General features: G+C 39.5%; 1 protein-coding gene and 1 long non-coding RNA gene across 3 annotated transcripts in view; one reads left to right on the forward strand and one right to left on the reverse strand.

Annotated features, from left to right (window-relative positions):
• LOC139106384 (spondin-1) overlaps positions 1-17,815 on the reverse strand; it is a 179,001-nt gene that overhangs the window by 33,926 nt on the left and 127,260 nt on the right. The window contains exons 3-4 of the mRNA XM_070663113.1: positions 9,540-9,853; positions 8,824-9,003 (exon numbers count right to left, since the gene is read on the reverse strand). Of these exons, the coding sequence (XP_070519214.1) occupies positions 8,824-9,003; positions 9,540-9,853 (494 nt within the window). The remainder of the gene's footprint in view (positions 1-8,823; positions 9,004-9,539; positions 9,854-17,815) is intronic.
• LOC139106391 (uncharacterized) overlaps positions 1-17,815 on the forward strand; it is a 197,759-nt gene that overhangs the window by 17,953 nt on the left and 161,991 nt on the right. The gene's annotated exons all lie outside the window — the stretch shown is intronic.

Consider the following 17,815-nt stretch of genomic DNA (forward strand, 5'->3'; position numbering starts at 1 on the left):
GCAAGGTGTCGACTCATCGATAACGTCCGTCAATAAATTATTGGCGGTGCTTATCGTCACCACAATAATTTGCGAGTCGTGATATGCAAGCTGACGTGTGATTGTGTGTGCTTAACGAAAAATTCATCGCCGCGTGAGAGGCATCTAAAAACAGATATGAATGCAGACAGTTGTCATATCATTAATGCACTTTATCGACTGTAACCTCAAATTGCGAGAAGATGGAAAGAACGAAATTAAAACAACCATAATTAATAAAATTAATACCTATAATAATAATTGGTAAATATAATTAGCGGAATTCGTTGCTTTAGCGACACAATACGATTAATAAAATTAACTCATTATATTTCGTTGTACATTACACAATTGGTAACGGCATAAAACGAAAGTATGTGGCGGATACTTAATAAAATATGTAGCAAAATTTAGCGGTGCCTCGTCGTCGGCGATTCATTTAATTCACTGCCGAATTGTTTGTTGTCCAAAAATTGCGTGCTCTATTAATTGATAATAATAGATACGTATATTGCTCAAGAGGTTTGTTCACGTGCGTGTCCGCGCACGCGCGAATATTATCGCGCTGAATACATTTTGTTTAATAGACGCGATTATCCGCCGTCGATTTTAATACCAGCATCAAATCACGCGTATCAGTCGGATCTACGAATTTATCCTCTTCTCTGCCCGCCCTCCCTACCACCCTTTTTGCTCCCCTCCGCTTTCGGAGGAGTGGCGCGATATCGCATCGCGTTATTATCGTTAATCCGCTTCGCAATCGTTTTGTCGAAATCACAATGGCGAATTTTGTAAGCGGGTCGCCAATGCTATTGAATCAAATTCGTAATTTCCAATAACACTTTGCACGCGATCCCGCAGGGATAATCCCGCGCTAAGCTCGATAATGCGGCCCGAAAACTCGATTCCCGAGGTTATTGATATCGAAGCGGTCGCTTTGGATTTTAAACTTCGGCATCTACACCGCGATATCTCGACCCCACGTCGAGAATCTTGTTAGACCCGAAAAACAGAGGGTTAAAATAATATCAATTCGACATTGTATCGACCAGATTCTCTCAGGTTTACGTAATATTTTATTTTTATTTTTTTTTTTTTTATCAAGGAAACCAGAGGACATTCGGCCGTTGTTCCTCACCCCGCCGTTGTTAGGCGGTCGGTATCAATTAGTACCGATAGCTAATGAGCTTTCTGGTTTACGGTGAAAATATGGGTTAAGTCGCGATTTAAATCTTTCTCGAGTTTCTCCCGGACTTTCGCGAAGTTACTCTGTCGCGTGACTCGCGGAATAGTCATTAATGAAGTCAAACAAAGGGGAAATAAAAATTTACTTTGAAAACTGCTTAATCTTAATCCGTAGATATTCTGGTAAGCCAATATTAGCTTGCAAGTGTGTATACATATAATCGCCAGCTGAAAGAATGAGCTGTTCCGCGGCCGCTTAAAGAATATGCTTAAAATAAGTACGCGAGTTAAACAGTAAAGTACGAATGATTATTATGATTTAAATCAGCACGTGTATTAAATATCAGTAGAACGATTTTTTTCCTATCTACATATTAATATCCTGCGAAATGACAATTTTTTTATTATTATTATTATTATTTTTTTTTTTTTTTTTATAAATCGCTAAAACGAATATTTATCAATGCAGTACGTTCTCGCGTCTTGCACTTAAAGCGCTGTCAACTCATTTGATAAAGAATGCGCTGTCGCGAGCTGCAATTTTGATTCAGCCGCCGGCTTTGAAGTGAAAAGCCCGGCGTAACGATCGCGGCGACGGCGAGCGTGTTCCGCGAGCCGATGAAACGGAGAGCCAAATTCCACGGAGTCCATAAATTTTTGCTTCGTTAGAGCGGAGAACGAGCAGCCTCTGTCGATATGCGCGCGTATCGTGTCGGGGCATATTTCACGCGGCTCATATGTATGTACATACCGGGCGCGCGAATACGGGGGTGCCTCGGAAAGAGTTATGTGTTTGTGGGAAACATTGTTGATATGGATGTTGATATGTCAAAAAGTTACAACAATTTCGAAATGCGCCGAGCTGGGCGCGCGATATCGTCACGTCGCGGTAACGATTTTCCGATTGGTTTCCCGTTTAATGAATACGACTCGTTGCCGGATTCTGCGGCCGTGCGCGCAGGCGATAACGCGCTAATCTTCATAAGTTCGTGGAAGATAATTTTGCGTAGAGAAATATTCTATTTTACTGTAAATTTCGAGGATTTAGGAGATTAAAAAAAAAGTAGACATTATATATTTAGGTATTTTACTGTTATTATTATCTGATTATTTTATTATTTTCGATATTTTTACTGTTATTGTTTCCGTAGACGCATATAACGTATTAGTAAAGCTAGAGCTGAAAGAATAATAAAAGAAATCTCTTTTCGTTCATTTTAATTACGAAAATATTCCTTTATGAAAAATTAAAAGGAAATTGTATCTTTACATTTCACGCTCCCATTTTCCGTATTGAAGATTTGCACTTCTCCTCATACCTTCTCCTTTTACAACACCGTGAAACGTTAAATAAACATCTCTGCGAATTAGAAGACGATGGTTCGACTATGCTTTATGACGCGCGGAGTAAATTATTTCCCAGCAAGAAACGTCTACTTAAGTAAAGAGAAATTAATTGTAGTCTGATAATTAACGTTCTGCTAAAAAAAAGAAAAAAAAAAAAAGAATAAAGAAACATCTTTTCTTCGTATCAATTTTAAATCGCCCATTTTTCCTTCGAACTCGGTCAGTTTCGCGGAGTAACCGAATAAAGCAGCTATCGATTTTTCTTCAACCAGAAGTCAGATTCGAGTTTATTTACTCTGCCCCGTTTTAGCAGTCCGAACCCGCGTCGTTGCCATTATCGTTTATTGATTTCGTATAAATCGCACGGCCGCTATCTCCCTGTCTTATTCTCGTGCCGCTCGGAGAAACCAGGTCGAAGGTATTCCGCGGAATTCGCGGGCCTCGGATACGCGATACTTCACTTGAACCGCGGCAAAGCCTCTCTCGTCCGGCAAGAGGAAAGTTTATCCTAAGTACGCGACGTGATTCCCGTCGAACTCTATTCGCCGGGTTAAAAATGTGAAAGTAAATCTCCACACACCCCGGAAGACTTACAATGCGTCACTAGTCGGGGTTTCGAAACAGGCGAAGCAAAAGGCGAGGTAACTTCACCGGTTGGTCCGGACTTTCTTTTTCTTTGCTCTTTTTTTTTTTTAATATTTCTTTTTCCTCCCTCACATTTGAGTGTACAAACATGTTCGAGCCTATTTTCCGTAAAAGTGTGTTATTTGTGGCCTCTTGAAAATTCGTTTGCTTTGAAAGGCGCGTGTATCTCGAAAAATAATAAAGATACTCAAAGTACAGTGATTTTTTTAGCATTTTAGGAATTTTCTTTAAATTAATAACAATTGACTAAATGTATTTTAAAGTTTTATAATAAATTGTAATTAAAAAAAAATACATTTTAAAATTAGTTGTAATAAAAAAAATAATAGCCTTATCAGACATTCGTGCTATAACATTTTTTTTTTTATTATATCATATTTTAACTAGGGATCTGATATTATATTCTTCCTCTTTTTCTCCGTACAATCTTCTATGTATGATGTTATGCATCGGCAATAAGTCGCACGTGATACATACGGATTATTATATATTTGTATACATTCGCGATAACACGAGTAGAAAAGTAATCACCGCTCCTTTCACACGTTTGGAAGAGCCAGACACGTAGTCGACGCTTTCAGAGGTTCGCTCTTGATGTTTGCTCCACCGATTGCGTGCTCGGCATTTTTCACACACACCAATATATTCCGCGATTTTATCCCAAAACCGAAATCGAATTTTCAGTATCCTCGGAATATCGGGTGGGAAGGATTATTTATTAATAAAGAAATTATTTAACCCTCGAACAGCACACCTATCTTGGCCACCTTACTTTTTCTTCTTTGTATCTCAGAGCTATACATATATCAGTTTTAAAGCTGTTTTTTTCTTTCACGATTCTTCTTCAAAAGTGAATAATTAACTAATTTACCAGCGATAACATCTTTCAATAACACAAAACGTTTACCGCGTAGCTTTTGAGAAGTCATTGTATTTCGCGACTTGTATTTCAAGATCGTCCAGGCAAGAGATGCGTTATCCGGATACGACATAAATATTGCCGCCGCAAACGTAGAATAATAATGCAGCGAAGCTCTGATAAGAGCGTGTCGTAAATTCATGAATCGTCCAACGTTAAGAAGCGCTGTCGATCGCAATGATATAGTACATAATTACGAGGGATCCCGCGTGCAGAATACGCGCGCATAGACACAGTATGGTGCTCGGCGCCACTTCGCCAAAGACGAAGTGGCTCCTTATCGCGAAGTTTGGGGCGTTGACGTTGATACGGCGTCGGGGTTCGAACGATTCCCCTTTCCGTGCGGGAGGCAGGCAAATGGTCTCCCCTACCGCTTGGGTTTAATCTGTTTAATCTGCCTAATCCGCTCCACGCCGATTCCGCACGCCGGCGCGAGTATAGCCCTTTATCTGTACCACTCGACTGTAGTAATTCATGCGTTACCAGCCCCCGGAGCGCGATCGCGGGTTGCTCCTTAGGGAAGATTTCGATGTAACCCGCGACTCGAACGATACCCTTAGGCGTGAATAATCACGCGTTACGCGGAGAAAGCGTTCGCCAACAGTTGCGGTATTATTGCGAGGAAGGCTTCGGTTACCACGTGCTACTTAATTTGACAAGAATGTTAATGGGAGCTGCTGTTGCAAATTATAATAGTTGTTCCTTATTTTGATAAATCGTGCAGCTTTGAACACAAGTAATATTTTCTTATAGAAATTCTTAAATAAATAATACAAAGTCACTTATTTTATATTTGTTGTATTTTATTATATTATAGTGAGATATTAGTATTTTTCTCATTGATTTTTACGTATTGACTTAAAAAATTTATACGTTTAAAAAATTATACTAATTCACTCTTAGGAACGAATACGTATTTCGTCTCTGACAACGATTGTTACCCATTCGTTTACATAAAAGTTGCGTGCGCAAAAATTAATAATATAAAAAAAGATTATTTAATTAGCGCAATTTCTTATACCTCAAATATAAAACTGATATGTTCGTAAATTAATCAAATTCTTTTTTTTTAATAGTTAAAGCCATGAAAAGCGTTTTAATACGTATTCCATCAATTATAATAACATTATATCGTTATATGTGACGTTGCAGTAATAACATCGCACACCGTTATCGCGCGGTTTATATTTTTCCGTGTCATCAATCTTTGCGAGAAATATGGGCTTGACGGTAATCGACGTCATGCTTTCGACACATGTGAAGGGGTGTATTTCCTCCCCTCCCACCCCTCCCTCTAATTCAATTTCTGACATTTAAATTAATTTAGGGCGTCGCGCCATTTTCGGGTCGATTTGGCTAATTCGCCTCACGATGATTTGGTTCACCGCCGTGGACCTCAATTTATCCATATCCGCGGTCGGTGACTCATACTCCGGCACGTCCGCGTGCACTGGCCTCAAGAGACACTAATTATCCCCACGTGGAGAACCATACTCGAGGATAATTAACGCATTGCGCGCGTATTAGCCGTTCGCGTAAAATTACGCTCGCGCGAGATCAACAATTGCCGATCGACCGGAATAAATATTAGCTACTTAATGTCGGCTAATTTCCATCTCATATATCACGCGCTAAAGTAAATACCTAACAAAAATTGTCAAACGCCAATAATTTACTGATAAATAAAATATTAAAGTAATTTCGAAATTAAATTATGGTAATTTATATTATATTAAGAGTTGGCAATAGTTAACGATATTGTTTAAGTCGGAATACATCGAATCTTTAATTGCACATGCCCGAGAGAAGCTCGCGTACACTCTGCCACTTAAAAATAGTATTTACTGCTGAGTTTTTGTGTAATTAATTTTAAATCGTTTTTATTTCGTTCGGTATAATTGGCTGGGTTAGCACACGGATATGCTATCCCAAGGAATTTCCAGATTAAATCTGCTATATTGTTATTTTTTTTAATTAAGTTCTACTTTTTTAGACTTTAGTAACTTCCTTCTTTCTATTTAAGAATTAAATATTTTTGCCTTTTTGCATACGTTAGCCTATTATGTTTTTATTTTTCAGCTTATTAACATAACTTTACTATTTTTAAACGAATATGCATATAGAGTAAATAACAAAAATAGCGTTTACTAAATTCGTTACAATCTTGTTGCGATCGTGTCTCATAATAATAGGCAGCTTCGTGCAATCGGTTCGCTTATTTTCATCGCCACGTTCGGTCGCATTACTTGAAGCTTTCAAGGAGCCGGGCGGCGTAAACAAATGTCCTCGATTTTGCAAAGCCGGACACTTTGGGGCGATAATGGGCGCGTTGTTGTACGAAATGGGCATTACATTAGGCGGTCTGATTTTCAGTTTAATGGAGTTCCGGAAGCGTGAAGTTTAATGGAAACAGCGGGGTCGCGGGCGCAGCTGCGAACGACTCTCCTTCTCGAGGGGTTGCAACCCTTGATAGCCGTTCGTGAAAATGCTTTGCGGGAGAAATAAAGTAATACATATATCCCAGTAAGTGGACAAACATATTTCAAGTGGCAAAAAAGCGCCGCGTGATAAATAACGATACGGACTGCTTAGATAAAAATTAACTATTATTAATTGTCAAACATATAAATTGATTAATCATAAAATCGTACTATAAAATTAAAGAATAATCCTTAATATATCGAATTGTATTTCTTTATACAAAATCGAATTGATAAATCCATCGGAAGTACTAGCGATTGAAAGTACAGATAACATTATTATAGATACACTTAAAGTTCAAGTACGCGATAAGAAATGGCGATAAAAAAATAATAAAAAAAATTATGAAAAAGGGAGAACAGATTTACGAGGTGTATTGGTTAGCGATATAAATTTGGTAATTAAGTACTAAATGTGATCGGGTAAAGAGAAGGGGGAGAGAAATTTAGTAAGCGAGCCACCCTTTTGCCCTACGGGAAGGTCGGAGCAGAGGTGACACGAGTCAAAGAGCGGAAGTGGAGAAGCGGATGAGGTCTGCGAGGCAAGGAGGGCGATTGGATGGACCGCGGTCGAAGATAATTAGCGAGTTATACGAGTCGTTGCCCCTCGAATTTCGTTACCGCGAACATCCTACGCTTGACCAAAAAATTTTCAAAGCCTATTAACGGAATTTTCAATCAATTAGGTTATTTGCATTTGAAGGATGTGTAAATTTTGGGACATTCTCCCAGCAAAATGTCCCTTTAATTTGATTTCAAAGCCCCGCTAATTATTCGATTTGTTTCATTGAAGTATCAATTCTACGAATTTCCCGTAGTAACTTTTTCAAATAATCATTACCGTGCTACTTAATTAACTCTCGGGTGGTTAAAAAGTGGGTTAAAGATATTAGTTTGGCAGTGAAGCAGAAGACAGTTTCGCCGAGATGATGTTTGCTTGGATACGTAAGAGAGAGGAAAAGAATATTTGCACTGAGTAGAGTAACTTTTCTTGCGCGTCGAAAATGTATTTAACAGGTAGAGTTTTTCTTTAAAAGGAACTAATTACTGTTGCTCGTTAGCGAGTCAAAAAAGTAACTAATTTCCGTTATTCGCTACTGATTACCAAAAATAACTAGTTACCGTTACTTAGAAAAGTAACGATCTGTCCCTTTTCTCGTAATCTTTTTAATGTGAGAATTAAACATACACGTATAAAATAAAATTAAGTAAAAAGTAAGTTAAATACATTTAAAAAATGACGATAAAAGTAAATATAAAATTTATTACCGTTACTACAAAAAAAAAAAAAATGTAGCTTTATTACCGGTATAGTTAAAAAAGCGGCGTTAACTTATAACGATAATAGCGTTGCAGCTCTCGAGAAAAGGGTTAAAACAATACGTTCCTTATATTTGGCAGGAATTCTGCTCGCCGCGAAATATCAAAGAAACCGACGGCGATGCAATTTTTATAAACGAGAGAACGTTTGAAATGTGTTTTTGTCTGCTTTATTATACCCCATTAGCGAAGATCGACGGAAATATATATAATTTCGTTATTCTATCTCGCGCTCGATATATGAAAATTGGCGCAATAAAGCGATGCCCGGCCTCGCATTATCAGGACCATATTATATCAGCCCGACTCGCGCAAGAAGAATTATTAGATTGTTTAACAGCGAATGCAATTAATCAGTTTTACTCTGAAACTGATATTGCCGGGGCATTTATTGCGCGGCGTATCAATACCAGGGAAATAAATTAATGGCTATTACTAAAGTTCGATGTTCTTTTAATGGGCTGCCGCTGCTGCTATTTTATCAGACGACAAGAGAGTGCTCTCGCGAAACCAAAGCGTTATACATAAAAAAAGACGAGATAATATAGAGTCGCTAAGAGACGGTGACATAATTTGTTCCCAATTTCTCGAAAAAGCAAAGCTTTTTTCGAGTAAATTAAGTACATGCGCGAAATTCACTTGCTTTATCTCTTCATTGTTTTACGTGCAAAAAATTTCTGTGATCTTTGTTGTTTGGAAATAACCGCGCAAAGAGCGCAACAAATTCTTTTATAAAAATTCTATCTTTTTTTTTTCGTTTTTTTTCACTAATTTCGCGCGATTAATTAATAAAGATTTCTAACGAATAAATTCGATTGACTCGGTTATGTTTGATTAAAATTATGGTATTAAAGCTAGATTTTTTTATTTGTTAAAATTATATTATTAAAGCTAAGTTGCAACACGTACCTTGGTGAATGTAAGAGTGGCTATCGGCGGTAAGCGAGGTATATTTGGATAATAGAAGCTTCCCGCGGGGTGTGCCGGGTATCGGGATGTGATTCTGTAAGCGATTCCTTGGGGCTGAGTCGGCCAGTTAGCGGCCGTGAACGTGAAGCCGTTATCCGTGCCCCCATCCAGCGGGTCGAGCTGTTGAAAAAGGAACACCGGTGATATAAACGCGTTTTGCGAGGCGCTTCGTGAATTTTCGCGGGACAGGTCGCGTCACTCGCGGAGATAAACGCATAAATTATGCGCGTTTCGCGACTGGCGATGCCCAGACGTCTGACTCTCCGGGCGGTTGGCTTAAACGCGATTTACATGCATTTTGCATCCGTAACGTAATACTATTCGCAGTGACTCCTCGAAAATTCATATTTCATATAACAAAAGCCGAATAATTGAACGAGTAATACGAGAACATGACGCGAGAAGTATATGTATTTAATATTCATTAAACAATACAGATAAAGAGATGTCGCAGGTGAGAATTGTCTAAAGTTTGGTGTGAACAAAAACCAGCAATTGATAGCGCTTAGACAAAAAAAAAAAAAAAAAAATTTAGTTGAAGCTTGCACTAGCAATGTTCTATCTTGTTTTTTTTTTCTTTTATCCTTCTACGGTTTTCGATCGTTGACACATTAGACACGTCGGGTTTCGCGCGCATTGCTGTCAGATGTAATTACCTCGACGGTCACGGTATCGACCCAGTTGCCCTCGACGCACAGTTGGAATGAATCCACGCCTACGAACCAATCGGGGCTGGGATTGATACGCGCCATGATACTGATTAAGGTGTGATTGCCGTCCAAGAAGGCCCGGGTGACGCTCGTGCCCTCGCCCTGAGGAATCGGGGGTCCCGCGAATGAGTGAAGACTGTTGGGGGAGTCCCCGTCCGCGTCTAGTCCGTCGGCCCTTCCGGTTTCCACGTACAATCTAGCCCCCGTCGATAACCGCTCGCCCAATCTGTACAGAGTGTAAGTCAAGTCGTGCGTTCGACCTGCAACAACAGAAAAGAAAAAAAAAACAATTATCAGATTTGCTCTGAGGAAAATACTTCGGTTATCGGAACGAAAATTAATTTGCTATTGCGATGATTTAGCGAAGAGATAAATAGATTGATTAACAGATAAACTTAATTTACTTAATTTATTTAAAAAGCGCCCGGAGCGGCCGCTTGTTTCTCATGTTGCGAAACACGATTATTCTATCACATAATCGCTATCCAACTGGAAGCGGAACAACAACCGCGCCGCAATGCAAACGCGTTTAACGATCAATTACTTCTGTCGAGTATCCGCGGAGCCGGTTCGCCGTCTTGTTTTCGTAGCTCCGCGAGCGTTAAATAGCGCACGCGAGTTTAAGGCGCTTCGTTAACGGCGGATTCGTTGCTTTTGTCGCGAGTAGTTTCAGAAGCTGCTTCCTAAGATAGTCGAATTAACGCCGGGGGAAAGAAAAGACGGGAGGGGGGGAGGGGTCGCTGAATTTATAGTCAATTAATGTTACCGCACGAAACTGCATGAAACGAAAAACATCCGGATAATTTACGATCCAGATAAACCGAGATATTTATGTTGAGATATATGTACACTATTATCCGATTACTTGAGGTCAGATTCTTGAATTGTTTAGATAATTTGATATATCAAATTTTAAAAAAATATTGCATAAGGTGCAGTTTAAAGATTAGTAATACTTGTACTGAGCGAAAAGTATAGTTATTATTTTATGGAAAATAAAAATCTTGTTTTTACTTAAAAAAAAAAAAAAAATTCTTTTAAAAATGTCAACTATATTTATAATTTAAAATATCGTAAAATAATAGTTGAGGCTAAACTTTTTTTTTCTCAATGTAGTGACCCACTCGCACACGTAAACAAACTGTGCGCGCTCGCGCGCGCTCGTTCGCGTGTTTACAGCACAATCCTAAAAAATTCCTTGAACAATCTTCTCTGACGTGCCTCGCCCTATGTCTCGTCGGTTTTATCCCTTGGACCGGCATTCATCGTCACGCACGATTTAACAATCGATCGACGGCGGAATAAACGACGGGTCGGCCCTCCCGCGCCGCTGAAAAACCAACGTCGCTTCAGATGGAATCGCGCGCACCGGCGTTACACGTGCAGCAACTTTTGCATCCCCCTATCCGCGGCGTTTCTTTTCCTCCCGCGCTCTTTTTACCGAACGCTCGCGGCATTTTAATCGGGAATCGACGGCGCACCCGGCGCAACCGGGGGACACCACGTGTGTCGCGATTCGCGGGAAAACTTACGTGCTTTTTACGACGCCGCCGTTCCCGCATCCGTAACGAAACGAAACGAAACCGAACGCCTGGGAAAATCTCCGGCGAGGTGCCGGATATTCTAATAAATTAATTCCTATTTACGAATCGTTCTTCCTCGCTGATTAAAATTCAATTAGTTGAACTTCCGATTAATTTCCCATTTACAAAGTTTCTCCATTTTCCTCGATTTTGGCGGCCGCGTAGAGGGAGAAAATTAATTTCGGATTTGTCAAAAGATAATCGTCGCGAAACTTTCCGAAACACGCGGTACACGAGTAGTAGTCCGCCGCGCGTGTTTTTATTGCATCCGGTTATTCGCCAAAATGTTACGCGATGCGGTTTCCCATTCCATTCGTGCGAACAAAACCGGAACGTGGGTTTCAAAGGGATCGAAATAGTTGCCGTTGCTGGCAATGCGCTGCGCACCGACCCCTCCTGCCGAGTTCGAAGGAGACGTAATTAGTTACGAAATTAGTGAAAACCGCGAGGGACGCCGACTGCGTGCGGACTTTACGCAGAACGCGAAACGCGCTTTCATAATTTCGGCGAAAACTGTCGATCATACGTCGCTTCGCCGTGAAAACCCGCTCGGAGTTTGATGGTCGAAGAAATTCGCGGCATGCAAATATCCCAAAAAGAATATGTAAACTTCCGCACGAGTTTCGCATATTTTTATAAAACGCGTATCAAGCATTGTACTCGTACAATTAAAATTATGAATTTGATTACCGAGAGAAAAAAAAAATAATTACCTTCGAATTTGTCTATAATTTTTTAACAAATAAATAATCGGTGAATAAATTATCCGGATATTTTCATCTCTGGTTTATATTACAAGTACATTACCGTTACGGTATAATTTTTTACTACCGTACACGGCCATTGTATTCTCATCGGTGTTCTTAGTTTTATAACAAAGATTCGAGTTATATCTTATTAAGATGTAAGCGAAAGATTCGAGCCTCCTTTGATTCAACGTATTGCGACGGCAATATATTCTCCGATTTCAGCGAAATCTGAATAAATCTTTGTACAACGCGCTCCTGAATTAATTTAACAGACCCCGAGTATTGCGCCGCCTCGCGAAAGTAAGCTGAAAAAGTCGTTAAAGTCGACTCGCGGCTTAAATTGCCCTCGTTAATTAGATTAATTAGTATTGACCCGTTTTTCACACAGCCCCGCCAATCTGATCCTGTCTTCCAGCGTCTTTCCCGTCCGCCTTGCCTCGGGGAGACAGAATTTATGAATGAATATTATCCCCCGTACCTTTGAAGCTCAATCTATCTCTAACCGGTCGGTAATTTCATCAGAGCTTAAATAGACGTTGATTCCATCCCGCAAATTACATTCGCAAACAGTGGCGTTTTATTAATTCCGCTCGTTCCCGGCGGCAGTCGCCTCCTTTCAGCGACCACTTTGTACCTTACGCGCCCCTATATTTTAATAATCATTATTCCGGAAAATCTTTGCGAACGTTTGTTTTATATTTATTGCGCGGACGGCGAAAATAAAAAGCGCCGTTTTACGGGGAGGAGTAAAAATAAATGTAAACCCCCGAGCTCCGTCTTCTCTTTCGTTCTTTCTTTCTATCTCGCGAGATTTGAAATAACGCGATTTTTCGAATATTCTTAAATAAAAAAAAAAAAAAACTTTTATGTAAATTTAGTTATATTCTTCGCTCAGTACAAATTTGCCCCGAGAAACATACGCGATATATCAATACGACGCGATTCGCAATTCGAATCGATCGTTTCCTGCTATCAATCAAGGGTTTTATTCGAGGCGGGAACGCCGTTACTATTTGAAGTTACTTTTTTACGAGACGGGCTGATAAGATTCTTTTTTTTTTATTTTAAGTAATTGTAACGAGAACAAATTTACATTTTTTTTTTTTAAGTAACGATTTTAATTATTATTTCTATCGTTTTTTAAAATTCTTACTTTGAACTTTTGTTTCAAAAAACAACAGAGAAAGGTAGCAAATTGTAACTCACTCTAAGTTACAAAACTAGAAACTATTAGTTCTTTTTAATAATCCGTAATTAATAACGATAACTAGTTTCGTTTAAGACAACTTTCTCATCCCGGAGTTTTATCACAATTTAATACCGACGATTTCTTTTCTTTACATGCGAATTTTTCGTTGTTCCATGGCGCTCGATAAGAATTCGATCATTGAAGCACACTTTACGGGAGTTTTATAGCAAATTTCGTCGTCAATACAAATACCGTGATATTTCGCACGAAAGTTCTCTCCCGAATAAATAAGAAATTCGATTCGATCGACCTATCGAAACCACAAGAATTTTTGCTATTCGCCCGCGCCAGAGATTTTCCACTTTTTTTTTTTTTATATTCGACAACCCCCGCGATATATTCGAGTGGTAAAGGCGGGGAGGGGAAGCACCGGAGAAACCTCTGAAACGAAGATTGACGACACGACGAGCGCGAACGGGCCCGCAGCTCAATTCGCGAAATTCAACGTCGCTGAATTTAAACTTCTCGACGGCGAAATCAATCCACTTAACGATCGTCATAATTTACCTTGTCGAAGAATTTGCAAGACGATCAGCTGCTTTTCTCAGCTATAATTATATCGTTAGAGCGCAATGCGACAGAGATATCGTTGCATTTTTTTTGCATTAAATCCACGAAACGTACATTAGCAAAGAATTTTGTGTTAAATTTAATAAATCTTACGTGTTTAAATTAATCCACTTAAAATTGTTTGTGCTAATGTAACAAAACAAATATTAAAAAATAAGAGAAATAACATGTAAGAAGTCGATGCCGAAATTTAATACTTGGTGATCGAAGTTTATATTAAATTGACAACGCGTACAATTTTATAATGTTAAATGTAATAAAATATAATATTATTTTAATATTTAAAAGAAGCAGCCACCGATGATTTTCCCGAGAATAAAGTGTCGGGCGATGCGCGAATAATCGAACGAAACGCGGTAATCGTTTTCCCGAGGACATTCTTCCGAAATCAAACGAGCATCTCTATGCTTCCCCACACAGTATTCAATCTTCTCGAGCTCGTGCTTTGCCAGAACTCGCGTCTTAAAGCGGTCGAATTCCTGATGAACAAGAGGGATAAGAACAATGTCGGTCGGGGGATGGCTTTCGGATTGGCTCGTGGCGCTTCATTCAACGAAATCGACCGGGCCTTAATTGAAATGCGAACAAAGCTCGCTCGTGACAATGCGCGACCTTTAATTAGTGCCGCGGACGAAGAACGCGGCGTGGGGCACCCGTACGTCGTCGAACTTATCCGGTAAGTTCGGCGAAAGTGCCCTCGGGCAAACAAGCGTGATTTGACAAATTGCGAGCGATCGCGTTGGCGAGGCCGTGCGATTTCGTTTAGGCGGCTGAGAAAGCGGACCTGTACGAGCGCCGACACCGAAATTGATAAACTCGCGGCGGCCGGAAGTTGGATTGATAGTCGGCGCAGGGGGACCACGGGGTTTCGCGTCGCTTGACTGTAAACGTTTCCTGCTCCTTCGAGAGAGGAAGAAAGAAAGAAAGGGTTGCGAGGTACGGATTATACTTGAGATTGGATGAAAACTCGGGCGGGAAAACGGTCCTGCCTTTTCCGCCGGTCGGCTCTTTGTTCGTCTTCATCTTCTCCAGAATTGGCGTTTGAAACAACTTTTCAACTTTCCCCGGGAGGAAGCCCGGAGAGGCGGAGATCGCGCTCGACTTGGGTCACGAAGAGGTTTCGCGTCGAAATAGTAACAGAGCGTGAGAAAGAGAGAGAAGGCTCGATGGGCTCGAAATTCGATCCGCGAGACTGTAGGAGCGGTTCATCGAGCGTGAGAAAATTATAAGAGTGAAAGATCTTGAAGGCGGATCTTGAAAATGTGCGATACTATAGTTCCCTTCGCCGTTGATCTCAGCTTTCGTTCCGCACTTACTTGGGCTAATATTTTCGAGATTTTATCTTACCCGCGCGATTATCGTCTCTTTGAGAGCGCAATTTTACACTTTGTTTTTTCTTCTTCTTTTTTTATTATTATTATTATTACTTAAATGTTCATTTTTATGCGGATCCAAGGAGGAATATTGTAAAATAAAGAACTTTAATTTTTATTGTCGTATTTATTTAAAGCAATAGGCGTTATAAATAGTTGTATTGAATAAACCATGCGAGCTTTTATTTTCATATGCCGTGGAATTTGGCTATTATGATATACTTCTTTTTTTACTGTGTGCTAAAAAAGAAAGAAAATATTCTTACATCTGGCCTCAACTATAATTTCACGATATTTCTAACAAATAAATATACAGAAATAAAAGTTTTAAATTTGTGTAAATTGCTGTTTATTTGGTGGATTTTATTTTAGGTATTTTACAATAATTTTTCGTTCGAAGAATCCTCTCGTTTTTTGATACTTCCAGGCTTTACTTAGAATTAGTACTACCGAAAAAGAAAAATACTTTATCGCTATTACGGTTGTTCAAAATTATAGGCCACTATCTCTTTATGTTAACGATACGTTTCTTCATCTGTACTATGCGAGTCAACGTTAATGCAGGTGTTTAATTAAACTTTACACCGCGAATTATCACGGTGCTATTTTATTAGCTACTACGCTACCATAATTCTGTATTATATTTCTCGTCGAGGCTTTACACCGCGTTTCAAAGAAATGGCTCTTCTATTTCTACAATTTGGTTATCTTCTTTTTTACAGAATTTAGCTCTCGCTCTTTCATTTCGCAGCTAAATATTTCTTTATGTAGCCGCGGAGTTTAAGAAAATTATTATCGATAAAGGAAAACTGTTACCGCTACCGATGTTTCTGCATTTCTGCCGTATAATGCGGTGCATACTTGATAACCAGGATGTTTATACTGCGTGGTATTAAATTGACACAGCTCTTCCAGCATGTCGTAACAAAATAAGCTACCAGTACAGTGTTGTGTTTTTAGTCTTCATGTCGCTTCTCTCTTTATTAAATGTGAGACGCTCGAGCCTTTGTACCGCCACCTAAATTGATTTTGTACACTGAAACTCTTTTATGAGTTATCTCCTTTTTCTTTTCTTTTTTTTTTTTTCTCGTGATTTCTTAATTCGGTAATTTTATTATATATGTGATTAGAAATATCATAAAATTGTAGTTGAGACCAAAACTAATAGCATATATTTTTCTCTCAGTGTGAATAATTCACTCATTTACTGTATTATAATACGCTGCATATTATCCCGAACCATGTTATTTCATACATCATATTATTAACGCAATGTTCATTACATAAATTAAATATTAATAATGTTATTCGTGTAATACAGTTGTTGTTTGCATATGATCAAAAATTTGGATGGTTTATGCTTGAGATATTAACATTATCTTGCCGCCCCTCCAAAAAAGGGAGAAAAAAAAAAAAAAAAAAAATTACGAAAGTGTCAGTGCGCTTCTCTTTTAATATCCAATAAAGTCGTATTACGCTATAAACAGATGGCCTAGTTTTCGTACAATTTCGCGACGATAAAGTCGAAGAAGCTTTCACAACGGCCTGATACAGTACCCGGTGAAAGAAATTTATGCCTAGTCCTACAGTAAATAAATCATGACCGTGTTTTCATATAAAGTCAAGTTCGGAATACAACGCGGGGCGTGCTGAATCCTCGAAATTTAATAACTAAGAGCAGTTCGAGTCAACGTGCCTATTCTGTTCTTATTTCCTTTTATAGAGCTTATGCGAAGATTTTATTACACAGCGAAAAACATTTTCGATTTCTGTCGAAATTTTTCCGCTTCAAAAACTTTTGGGTTAAATTTGTAATACAGTACGCCAGTCGAACATATCATCGTTATGTTTTTTTAAATGGAACATTATCCCCTTTTTCTTCGCTTACCTATATCTCGAGCTTTAATGTATCAATTAAAAGAATTTTTATATAAATTAAAAAACCAGTGCAGAGATTAATTACAATTATTTCGTTATTAGCTTAAAAAAAAAAAATTGCGATGGGTAATAATAACCCAGTGTGCCAATAAAAATTTAATATTATATTTATTGCGCGACTTTCGGACGAAACAGTTGAATTCTTCTGTAAAACATCGTATTCATATCTTTCTCTCTCTCTCTTTTCCTCCCCCTCATCGCGTTCTTTACTCAATTAGGAACTATTCTAAGCCAGTTCTCAGTTTATAAGACTTGTCGCGTATGGCGCCGGAGCTACTTCATGTGGAGTGGTTCGGCTTGTCTCTCGCGAACTTAATGAGGCACCACGGGGCTCTCCGTTTCTGCCAAACTACCACGGGGTAATAATACGGGTAAATCTACTATATGCCCTCCATACATTCATACCCGCATGCACACGTACGTACGTGTGTTTCGCACAGATGTGTACACATAAGGTCGGCTGAGGGGAAGAGACCGAGCGAATAGGGGTGACGTTACGGCAAATTTCGGCTTGGTCGAGCGAAAGGGGCAGAAGGGGGGAGGGAGGAGGGGGAGTAAGAACGGGGTGGAGACGACGTGTTCGCGAGAGCCTCCCGAGCGAAGTCTCATCGTGGGGTGGCACGATCCAACTTGATACAACTTTCGTAACAAGCCGGTCTTAACTCGGCGCAACCGCGAGTAGTCCGTGAATCGCGCGTGCAACTGCGCTCAGCATCCTCCGGACCCTCCCTCTCGCTTATCTCGCAACGCGAGTCCCTGA

This window comes from Cardiocondyla obscurior, linkage group LG11 (assembly GCF_019399895.1).
Source record: "Cardiocondyla obscurior isolate alpha-2009 linkage group LG11, Cobs3.1, whole genome shotgun sequence".
Taxonomy (NCBI): domain Eukaryota; kingdom Metazoa; phylum Arthropoda; class Insecta; order Hymenoptera; family Formicidae; genus Cardiocondyla; species Cardiocondyla obscurior.